We start from the raw sequence: 12,208 nt of genomic DNA, 5'->3' as shown, positions 1-12,208 counted from the left end.
ACTCACCCTAAACCAGCCATCCTCACCCCAACACCTCACCACCACGACACTCACCTCAAGATACCTCACCTCGAGCTCGTGACACCTCACCACCACCATACTCACCTCAACGACACTAGCCCTCACCACCACGACACTCACCTCGAGCTCGTGACACCTCACCACCACCACACTCACCTCAATGACACTAGCCCTCACCACCACGACACTCACCTCAAGCTCGTGACACCTCACCACCACCATACTCACCTCAACGACACTAGCCCTCACCACCACGACACTCACCTCAAGCTCGTGACACCTCACCACCACCATACTCACCTCAATGACACTAGCCCTCACCACCACCATACTCACCTCAAGCTCGTGACACCTCACCACTACGACACTCACCTCAAGCTCGTGACACCTCACCACCACCATACTCACCACCACCATACTCACCTCAATGACACTAGCCCTCACCACCACGACACTCACCTCAAGCTCGTGACACCTCACCACCACGACACTCACCTCAAGCTCGTGACACTTCACCACCACGACACTCACCTCAATGACACTAGCCCTCACCACCACGACACTCACCTCAAGCTCGTGACACCTCACCACCACGACACTCACCTCAATGACACTAGCCCTCACCACCACCATACTCACCTCAAGCTCGTGACACCTCACCACCACCATACTCACCACCACCATACTCACCTCGACCTCGTGACACCTCACCACCACCATACTCACCTCAATGACACTGGCCCTCACCACCACGACACTCACCTTACTCCCGCAACAGCCCCTCACCCCAAGAACAGCTCACCAACATGGTACACACAACTCACTCTCATAACGCTAACCTCGCCACTACGACCCTCACTCACCTCACCTACGGACACCTCACCTCAATGGCACCCCTCACCTCCATAACGCCCCCTCACTCGCGTAACGCTCACCTAACCCCAGTGACAGCTCACCTCACCTCACCCACCACGACACACAACTCACTCAATATCTCCCACGGCTCTGTGCACGCCACATCACCTCCCCCCCCGCCTCCCTGCTCCTCACCAAACTCCCACCTGCACCACTCACCACAACTCTCGCCTCAACCCTCACCGAACCTGCAACGCGCCCTCAGTACGGTGCGAAAGAAGTTCAACGTTGCCCAGATGGCCCCTCACCCCGCTCACCACCCCCGTGGTGTCTCTGCTGCCCTCTGCTGTCGAGAGGCGGTATCGCGGGCAACGACAACGACAAGAATATAAAACACGTAAAATTTTGATTTGAAGCTTTCGTGACTGCAGGGATTCATATTCTTGGTTCTTTCGGTAAAGTCACCACGTAGAAGGGAAACAATAAGATAATAAAATATATTTTATAAAATAAAAAAATATATATTTTTATGATTTTATTGTTTCCCTTCTACGTGACTTTACCGAAAGAACCAAGAATAGAAAACACGTTCGTTCGGAGTGGGCAGGTAGGAACTTGGTTGGACAGCGCATCCGTGCGATCCGTGTTGGATTACCGTAGTCGTGTTGGAGGTGGTAGCTGTTACCATTGCATCTGATGATGATTCTCGATTTATTGCTGATGTTGCTCTTTAAGTTCATGCAGGTCGCTACCCCTGTGCTGTGACGCCGCCTCCTGCGTGCACCACGCGCGCCAATCCACCTGACCTGGTCCTTGATCGGCCACGATGCCGTCGTGATCGCGCACCACGGTGCACGATGTTGAGCAGGGCGTAGACGCCGCAGTCGGAGCCGCTCGGTTGCTGCGGCACAAGAGCACCGTGGCGATCGCCACCGGCGCGCTCGCCGGCTCGGCGCGCACGACCCGGGCCACCACCGCGCTGGCGAAGGCCGCGGTCGTGTTGGCGTTGCGCGACTGTCCCGCGCAAGCAGCCATTGAGTCTTAACAGCATGGCAGTCGACCTTGGTGGGCACGTGGCGTTGACGATGACCATATGATTTGCGGATTTGCGTACGGAGGATATCATACTTTGTTCAAGCTAAAAACAACACTCACCAAATACGGATACAAATTAGTGCCCAAACTCCCAATTATGCGGATGGGATTCCGGATATGCACGACAGACAGACAGACAAATAATCCCTGGTGGGCAGTGTGGAACCTGTTGTTCCTACCTGTAAAACTACAAACTATTATTGTGTTGCGATCGGAACGTCGTGGTTTTTGTTTGCTTTTATTTTTAATTTACCTTTCATTTACATTTTATTTTTTATTTTCTATCTACGTGACTTTACCGAAAGAACCGTGAATACGAATTACTGCAGGCGCGAAAGCTTTAAGTAAACATTTAAGTCAAATTTTCATCTTGATTTAAAGCTTTCGCGACTGCAGGAACTCACAGAAAATAAGAGATCACGACGTTTCGATCAGGGCAGGCCTGGTTCATCATAGCCACGTCGAAGTCACCAAGTCAAACCAAGTCAAGTCAAACTCGCCGTAATACTGGTTCGAGACTTGGGTCTGGGTGTCTCTCTCTGTCTCTCAGAGGTGTTCAAAATGGCCTTGTCAGGGACACGGCAACCTGGTTCAAGTCCCAGCCCGGGGTCTGGGTATCTCTCTCAGGGTGGTTTATAATGGCCTTTCCCATGTCACTGATGACCTGGGTTCAAGTCCAATCCCTGGGTATCTCTCTCAGGGGGGGTTCATAATGGTCTTTCCTATGTCACTGAATACCTAGGTTCAAGTCCAAGCCCTGGGTATGGGTGTCTCTCTCAGTGAGTTCATAATGGCCTTTCCCATGTCACTGAATACCTGGGTTCAAGTCCAAGCCCTGGGTATGGGTGTCTCTCTCAGTGAGTTCATAATGGCCTTTCCCATGTCACTAAACACCTGGGTTCAAGTCCCAGCCCTGGGCATGGGTGTCTCTCTCAGGGGGGGTTCCGAATGGCCTTATCAGGGACACGGATTACCTGGGTTCAAGTCCAAGCCCGGGGTATGGGTGTCTCTCTAAATCGGCTCAGAATGGCTAAGTTTGCCTCCACATTCAGAAAATTGCATTTAGATTATTGAGATTATTGAGATGATTTTGCTGCTGTGGCTTTCCGCATGGTATATGACTTTGTTAGGCTGTCATTTCTGACAGCCAGGTCGCTTCTGAAGTTAATGGCTAAGTGGGCCTTACCTGCCAAGATACAATAAACACAGTTTAGTTTTATGCGCGTATACATTTGAAAGTTATTTACCTTTTCTATACGTTGCACTCCTATCGTGTTTTTGTAATGTTTGTTCTACCATTATGGCCTGCCCCCTTACTGGACATCTGTAGAGAAAAAAATAGCTGGATAGCTTATCGGATTCCTCCAGTTCCTAATAGATTCAGATATCAGAGACACCGATGACGTCACGCCGATGTCGCCGCGTTGGTTGCGTCATGTACACGGTGCAGATGTTGATGACGTAATCGCCGCGCGGATGGCGTCACGTCGCCATGGCTTCCTTCGCGCCGGGAGATCCCATCACCACAGTGGTGGTGAGCGGCCGTGATGGTGGTGGTGGTGTGCTGATGGTGTGGTGGTGTGGTGGTGATGGTGTGATGGTGGTAGTGATGGTGTGGTGATGGTGTGGTGGTGATGGTGGTGGTGTGGTGATGGTGTGGTGGTAGTGGTGTGGTGATGGTGTGATGGTGGTAGTGATTGTGTGGTGATGGTGTAATGGTGGTGTGGTGGTGATGGTGTGGTAAGGCGATGGTGTGGTGAGGAGCCGTGATGTAGTGGTGATGGTGGTGTGGTGGTAGTGATGGTGTGGTGGTGATGGTGGTGGTATGGTGGTGATGGTGGTGGTGTGGTGGTGATGGTGTGGTAATGGTGTGGTGATGGTGGTAGTGATGGTGTGGTGATGGTGTGGTGATGGTGTGGTTATGGTGTGGTAAGGCGATGGTATGGTAAGGAGCCGTGATGTAGTGGTGATGGTGGTGTGGTGGTAATGATGGTGTGGTGGTGATGGTGGTGTGGTGGTAATGATGGTGTGGTGGTGATGGTGTGGTGGTGATGGTGTAAGGCGATGGTGTGGTGAGGAGCCGTGATGTATTGGTGATGGTGGTGTGGTGGTAGTGATGGTGTGGTGGTGTGGTGGTGATGGTGTGGTGGTGATGGTGTGGTGGTGGTGTGGTAATGGTGTGGTGGTGGTGTGGTGATGGTGTGGTAAGGCGATGGTGTGGTGAGGAGCCGTGATGTATTGGTGATGGTGGTGTGCTGGTAGTGATGGTGTGGTGGTGATAGTGTGGTGGTGATGGTGTGGTGGTGGTGTGGTAATGGTGGTGTGGTGGTAGTGATGGTGTGGTAAGGCGATGGTGTGGTGAGGAGCCGTGATGTAGTGGTGATGGTGGTGTGGTGGTAGTGATGGTGTGGTGGTGATGGTGGTGGTGTGGTGGTGATGGTGTGGTAATGGTGTGGTGATAGTGATGGTGTGGTGGTGATGGTGGTGTGGTGATGGTGTGGTAAGGCGATGGTATGGTGAGGAGCCGTGATGTAGTGGTGATGGTGAGGTGAGGCGCCGTGATGGTGTGGTGGTGTGGTGATGGTGTGGCGAGCAGGCGTGATGGGGCTGGTGATGGCGTGGTAGAGTGGATGGTGGTGGTGACGGTAGTGTTGACTGGTGATGTTCGTGGCGGTGTTGATGATGGAAGTGATGTTGGTGATGGTAGTAAAGTTGATGGTGATGGTGTTGATGTTGGCGATGGTGGGGAGCGGTGGTGCAACGGTTAGCACGCTGTGCTACGAACCCGACCACCCGAGTTCGATTCCCACTCACGGCCACCACCAGTGACGATTATCGGAACCGGGCACGGGGCTCCCCTAGGTCGACTCAGCCTCAAATGATCACCTGGTGCGGTGTGTGTAGTAAACATCGCCACTGGGGAGACAAAGACGGCCGGGCCTGGTGCTGTCCACCCACCCCCTCGTGTGCCACAGCGCCGGCCTTCATAGGTGCTGCTGCTACTCGCTAACAGCACTTGCCCCGACAGTCTGTCAAGGCTACACGGGGGATCTTTGTCCTTGATGTTGGCGTTGGTGATGTTGGCTCCTTCGATTATCACGGTTGGCTACGTACAGTGCGAAAGAAGTTCAACATACATACGTGATGTTGGTGTTGATGGTGGTGGTGTTGATGGTGGTGGTGTTGTTGCTGGTGATGTTTATGATGTTGGCGTTGATGATGTTGGTGGTGCTGATGGTGACGTTGATGTTGCTGGTGATGTTGATGATGTTGGCGGTGGTGATGTTGGTCGTGACGGTGTTGATGCTAGCGGTGTTGATGTTGATGGCGGTGTTGACTTTGACGATGTTGACGTTGACGGTGTTGAAGTTGTCGGTGATGATGTTGGTGGTGTTGATGGTGGTGTTGATGGTGACGTTGATGTTGCTGGTGATGTTGATGATGTTGGCGGTGGTGATGTTGGTCGTGACGGTGTTGATGTTAGCGGTGTTGATGTTGATGGCGGTGTTGACTTTGACGATGTTGACGTTGACGGTGTTGAAGTTGTCGGTGATGATGTTGATGTTGGTGATGGACCCAGGAGCGGATTGAGATCCACAAACTGCGCCAGGGAGAGAACCTCATCCTGGGCTTCAGCATCGGGGGCGGCATTGACCAGGACTCAGCGCAGAACCCATACTCACTTGACAAGAAGGACAAGGTACTGTCTCCCCGCCGTCTCCCGTTGTCTCCCCGTCTCCTCTCTCTCGCTCGCTGTCTCCCGTAGTCTCCCCATCTGCTGCCTCCCTGTCTCCCACTTTCTCCGCTGTCTCCCGCTGTCTCCAGCTTTCTCCGCTATCTCCCTGCTGTCTCCGCTGTCTCCCACTTTCTCCCCATCTCCCGCTGTCTCCCGCTGTCTCCCGCTGTCTCCCACTTTCTCAGCTGTCTCCGCTGTCTCCGCTGTCTCCCGCTTTCCCCACTCTCTCCGCTGTCTCCCACTTTCTCCGCTGTCTCCGCTGTCTCCCACTTTCTCCGCTGTCTCCCGCTGTCTCCCACTTTCTCAGCTGTCTCCGCTGTCTCCCGCTGTCTCCCACTTTCTCAGCTGTCTCCGCTGTCTCCCACTTTCTCCGCTGTCTCCTGCCGTCTCCCGCTGTCTCCGCCGTCTCCCCGTCTTCCGCTTTCTCCGCTGTCTCCCGCTGTCTCCCACTTTCTCCGCTGTCTCCAGCTGTCTCCCGCTGTCTCCCGCTGTCTCCCACTTTCTCAGCTGTCTCCGCTGTCTCCCACTTTCTCCGCTGTCTCCAGCTGTCTCCCGCTGTCTCCCACTTTCTCAGCTGTCTCCGCTGTCTCCCACTTTCTCCGCTGTCTCCTGCCGTCTCCCGCTGTCTCCGCCGTCTCCCCATCTTCCGCTTTCTCCGCTGTCTCCAGCTGTCTTCACTGCCTCCCACTTTCTCCGCTGTCTCCGCTGTCTCCGCCGTCTCCGCCGTCTCCGCCGTCTCCCCGTCTTCCCGTCTTCCCCTTTCTCCGCTCTCTCCCGCTATCTCCCACTTTCTCCCACTTTCTCCCACTTTCTCCGCTGTCTCCCGCTGTCTCCCGTCCTCCCGTAGGTGCTGCTGCTCGCTAACAGCACTTGCCCCAACGGTCTGTTGAAAGGCTACACGGGGGATCTTTGTCTTTGCAGGGTGTGTACGTGACCAGGGTGAGTCAGGGAGGGCCAGCTCAAGCGGCGGGCCTCCGTGAGGGAGACAAGATCATGCAGGTGAGGAGGTGGTGGTGAGGAGGTGGTGGTGAGGAGGAGGTGAGCGTGCGCGGGGATGATTGCTCAACCCAGCACCCCGTACTGGAGATCTGTGAAAAAGAGCTTTGTGGCTCGTCGGATTATTCCAGTCTAAAGAGTCCGATTCTGAAAAACAAAAGAGTGATGACGAAAGTGACGATGGTAGTGACTGTGACAGTTGATGAGAGTAACCATGGTGATGGTAGTGACTGTGACGGTTGATGAGAGTAACCATGGTGATGGTAGTGACTGTGATGGTTGATGAGAGTAACCATGGTGATGGTGGTGGCGATGGTAGTGACTGACGGTTGATGAGAGTAACCATGGTGATGGTGGTGACTGACGGTTGATGAGAGTAACCATGGTGATGGTAGTGACTGTGACGGTTGATGAGAGTAACCATGGTGATGGTAGTGACTGTGATGGTTGATGAGAGTAACCATGGTGATGGTGGTGGCGATGGTAGTGACTGTGACGGTTGATGAGAGTAACCATGGTGATGGTGGTGATGGTAGTGACTGTGACGGTTGATGAGAGTAACCATGGTGATGGTAGTGACTGTGATGGTTGATGAGAGTAACCATGGTGATGGTAGTGACTGTGATGGTTGATGAGAGAACCATGGTGATGGTAGTGACTGTGATGGTTGATGAGAGTAACCATGGTGATGGTGGTGGTAGTGACTGTGACGGTTGATGAGAGTAACCATGGTGATGGTAGTGACTGTGACGGTTGATGAGAGTAACCATGGTGATGGTAGTGACTGTGACGGTTGATGAGAGTAACCATGGTGATGGTAGTGACTGTGATGGTTGATGAGAGTAACCATGGTGATGGTAGTGACTGTGATGGTTGATGAGAGTAACCATGGTGATGGTGGTGGCGATGGTAGTGACTGTGACGGTTGATGAGAGTAACCATGGTGATGGTAGTGACTGTGATTGTTGATGAGAGTAACCATGGTGATGGTGGTGGCGATGGTGGTGACTGTAATGGTTGATGAGAGTAGCCATGGTGATGGTGGTGACTGTGATGGTTGATGAGAGTAACCATGGTGATGGTAGTGGTGATGGTAGTGACTGTGACGGTTGATGAGAGTAACCATGGTGATGGTAGTGACTGTGACGGTTGATGCGAGTAACCATGGTGATGGTGGTGATGGTAGTGACTGTGATGGTTGATGAGAGTAACCATGGTGATGGTAGTGATGGTAGTGACTGACGGTTGATGAGAGTAACCATGGTGATGGTAGTGACTGTGATGGTTGATGAGAGTAACCATGGTGATGGTAGTGACTGTGATGGTTGATGAGAGTAACCATGGTGATGGTGGTGGTAGTGACTGTGACGGTTGATGAGAGTAACCATGGTGATGGTGGTGACTGTGACGGTTAATGAGAGTAACCATGGTGATGGTGGTGACTGACGGTTGATGAGAGTAACCATGGTGATGGTGGTGATGGTGGTGACTGACGGTTGATGAGAGTAACCATGGTGATGGTAGTGACTGTGACGGTTGATGAGAGTAAGCATGGTGATGGTGGTGGTAGTGACTGTGATGGTTGATGAGAGTAACCATGGTGATGGTAGTGGCTGTGATGGTTGATGAGAGTAACCATGGTGATGGTAGTGACTGTGACGGTTGATGAGAGTAACCATGGTGATGGTAGTGACTGTGACGGTTGATGAGTAACCATGGTGATGGTGGTGGCGATGGTGGTGACTGTGATGGTGATGGTGGTGGCGATGGTGGTGACTGTGACGGTTAATGAGAGTAACCATGGTGATGGTGGTGATGGTAGTGACTGACGGTTAATGAGACTAACCATGCTGATGGTAGTGGTGTTGGTGATGTTGGTCGTTGTAGTGACTTTGACGAAAGCAGTGACGCTATTGGTGATGGTGTTGGCAATGACGGTGATGGCTGTAGTGTCGATGATGATGATGGCGGTGGTGTCAGCGTTGATGATGATGATGGCGGTGGTGTCAGCGTTGATGATGATGGCGGTGGTGTCAGCGATGATGATGATGGCGGTGGTGTCAGCGTTGATGATGATGATGGCGGTGGTGTCGGTGATGGTGGCTACGATGTTGCCCGCGTCTGTCGGTGACGATGTCGTCGACGACGGTGACGTCGCGGGCGACGATGCGGGTTGACGTCGCGGGCGACGATGCGGGTTGACGCCGTGGGCGGTGGTGGCGGTGGTGCAGGTGAACGGCTGGGACATGACGATGGTGACGCACGACCAGGCGCGCCGCAAGCTCACCAAGCAGGGCGAGGAGGTGGTGCGGCTGCTGGTGACGCGGCGCTCGCTGCAGACCGTCGTGCACCACGCACAGCACATGCTGTGAGGGCAGCGCCACCGAGGGGGGCAAGGGGGGGCAGGGCTGCAGGGGGACACGGCCCAGTGGGACAGGGCCCAGTGGGACAGGGCTCAGCACGGCAAGGGCTCAGCACCTCAGGGGTAAGGTCACAGAGAGAGGGGGGGGGGGGCTGGTGGGACCGACCACAGAGAATCCATTTCAGCTTAGCGAGGTGCGCAAATGGATGGGACCGGACGTTCCGCCACCCTCCCCCCTCTCTGCTGCCGGTGCCACGGAGTTGCAGACTCCGAGTTCGATTCCCAGCGCTGCCGACGCGGTGGGGGGGGGGGGAGGGGGCAGGGGAACGTGGCGCCGGGTTTATTCAAATCGGCGCCTGCTGAACGAGAGGTGTTCTGAGTCGGGCGTAACTTATGCAGTTTCCTCATCCAGCGTCTTATCACTTCGGTGTTTCCTATGCAGGTTTACAGAGCTGCGCGACGCGTGTACAACGAACCAAACACAAAAAGCCGTCACGAGCGTTACATTGTTTACACTCCCATCAATTGGCGATTACGTCTTCACGATATGTAGAAGACTGCAGAGCTTGTGGCGAGGTGGGAGATATTTGGTGCCGGCTCAACGCGTGGCTGCTGCTGCTGCTTCCCCGCTCCTGGCGCCTCTGAGTTGTTCCCTCGCTGAGCGAGCGTCACGCTGCGGCCGTGTGTGCGTGTGTGTGCGCGTGTGTGTGCGCGTGTGCGTGTGCGTGTGTGCGCGTGTGTGTGCGTGTGTGTGTGCGTGTGTGCGCGTGTGTGTGCGTGTGTGCGCGTGTGTGTGCGTGTGTGTGCGTGTGTGCGTGTGTGTGCGTGTGTGCGCGTGTGTGTGCGCGTGTGTGTGCGTGTGTGTGTGTGCGTGTGTGTGCGTGTGTGTGCGTGTGTGCGTGCATGTGTGTGTGACGCGGCGTTGCGCGAGTGGAAATCATCCTCACAAACGGTAAGAAAAAACTCGACAGCACTGTGGGCTTCAAAAAATCAAAACTTATGCAATCCGTGATGACGTTTCAGGGCCAATGGTCCCCTCTTCACAGCACGTGGAGGTGCAGTGTTGAGTCTATGGTGCAGTGTAGCGTCTATGTGCAGTGTTGAGTCTATGGTGCAGTGTTGAGTCTATGTGCAGTGTTGAGCCTATGGGCAGTGTTGAGTCTATGCTAAGTGTTTTGAGTCTATGGGCAGTGTTTAGGCTACGGACAGTGTTGAGTCTATGGGCAGTGTTGAGTCTATGGGCAGTGTTGAGTCTATGGGCAGTGTTGAGTCTATGGACATTGTTGTGTCTATGGGCAGTGTTGAGTCTATGGTAAGTATTTACACCATTGGAAACCTCATTTGCCAGTAACAAAATATGATAATTGTTTTTTACCCTTTTATCTGGCAACAAAACTGATACCTGCGTTCCGACCGCAGGTATTGTGGTCAATGTAAACATGACTCCTTGTAAAAAAGGTGTCAGTTTTGTTGCCAGATAAAAAGGTAAAAAAACAATTATCATATTTTGTTACTGGAAAATGAGGGTTCCAATGGTGTGAATGCTTACCCCGAGCTCTCATACTCTGGTGGTGCATTGCCTTTGAGTTGTGCGCCTTTTGGCGTCTTCTGGTCCAACACCATGTGAGACGAGGCTCTAAAGAAAGCTGTCTCGGGTGTGGACCAATCAATTTCAAGGACAGTGCACACATTATCAGAGTTGTTTTTTGTTTGCGTTCCGACCGCAGGTATTGTGGTCAATGTAAACATGACTTCTTGTAAAAAAGGTGTCAGTTTTGTTGCCAGATAAAAGGGTAAAAAAAACAATTATCTACGGTAAGTGTTTTGGGTCTATGGGCAGTGTTGAGTCTATGAGCAGTGTTGAGTCTATGGGCAGTGTTGAGTCTATGGTGCAGTGTTGAGTCTATGGGCAGTCTTGAGTCTATTGGCAGTGCTGAGTCTATGGGCAGTGTTAGTCTATGGGCAGTGTTGAGTCTATGGTGCAGTGTTGAGTCTATGGTGCAGTGCTGAGTCTACGGTGCAGTGTTGAGTCTATGGGCAGTGTTGAGTCTATGGTCAGTGCTGAGTCTATGGGCAGTGTGAGCGTATGTAATGTTGAACTTCTTCCGCACTCTACGTAGCCGACCGTGCTAATCTGCGGTGCGGGGGGGGGGGGGGGGTAAGAACTGTGTTGTGAAGAAGGCCCCTTTACCGAAACGTCACCTATTTTATATGAATAATTTGACATTTTATTTTCAAGGCCACAGTGTTATCGACGAGCTATTGCCGAGTCGTTTGTGGTAGCAGCGGCGCAGGATGACTTGTCGTCACCACAGCGGTGTTTGTGTGCGGTCTCCCGAATCGTTTTCCGCGAGTTTTCTGCAATCGAGCGCTTTGTGTAGGCAGTTTTTTTATATATATATCGAGGGTACCCCTTTTTATAATTATCGACCCGGTTTTATACCTCTCGGATTTGTATTCCCCCGCCACCACCCACCCCTATGCAGTGTAAAAGTCGACGCTTCTTATGCGGCCGCTGTTCAACGCGTTGTGGGGGGGGGAGGGGGTGGCGGATGGCCCTTCCACACTGCCATGCAGTTTTCACTGAATCGGCGATTCTCGCGCGGCGTTTCCACGTCGGGTGTTTTTTTCAACCGGTCGGTATCGAGCAGTGTTATTAACAAAAAGAGTTATTAAAATAAAGAATAGAAAGTGACGTTTCCTCGCAGCCGTGTCCGTCCCGGAGAGGAGTCGTGCGCGGTGTTGGGACGCGAGAGTGCCACGTGACCCCCACACCCCCGCCGGGACCACCCGGAGGAGATGGAGCGGGGCTGTAATCACGAGGAGCCACGTCTCAGGATCTGAACTCGCGAGTCTATGGTGCAGTGGTGAGTCTATGGGGCAGTGTTGAGTCTATGGTGCAGAGTTGAGTCTATGGTACAGTGTTGAGTCTATGGGGCAGTGTTGAGTCTATGGTGCAGTGTTGAGTCTATGGGGCAGTGTTGAGTCTATGGTGCAGTGTTGAGTCCATGGGCAGTGTTGAGTCTATGTGCAGTGTTGAGTCTATGGTGCAGTGTTGAGTCTATGGTGCAGTGTTGAGTCCATGGGCAGTGTTGAGTCTATGGGCAGTGTTGAGTCTATGGGCAGTGTTGAGTCTATGGGCA

General features: G+C 53.1%; 1 protein-coding gene across 1 annotated transcript; it reads left to right on the top strand.

Annotated features, from left to right (window-relative positions):
* Nucleotides 1–3,397: 3,397 nt before the first annotated feature.
* Nucleotides 3,398–9,090, top strand: TAX1BP3 (Tax1 binding protein 3). The gene is made up of 4 exons (XM_076065060.1): nt 3,398–3,505; nt 5,552–5,671; nt 6,629–6,706; nt 8,935–9,090. The coding sequence occupies exons 1-4, from the start codon at nt 3,464–3,466 to the stop codon at nt 9,073–9,075; spliced, it is 381 nt and encodes a 126-aa protein (XP_075921175.1). The 5' UTR covers nt 3,398–3,463; the 3' UTR covers nt 9,076–9,090.
* The last annotated feature ends 3,118 nt before the right edge of the window (nt 9,091–12,208 follow it).

The sequence above is a fragment of the Petromyzon marinus genome, chromosome 1, assembly GCF_048934315.1.
Source record: "Petromyzon marinus isolate PM22_M1 ecotype Great Lakes invasive population chromosome 1, UKy_Petmar_22M1.pri1.0, whole genome shotgun sequence".
In the NCBI taxonomy this organism is placed as follows: Eukaryota; Metazoa; Chordata; class Hyperoartia; order Petromyzontiformes; family Petromyzontidae; genus Petromyzon; species Petromyzon marinus.
The sequence above is the reverse complement of the archived record's forward strand: the minus strand, read 5'-3'. Positions and strand labels throughout refer to the sequence as shown.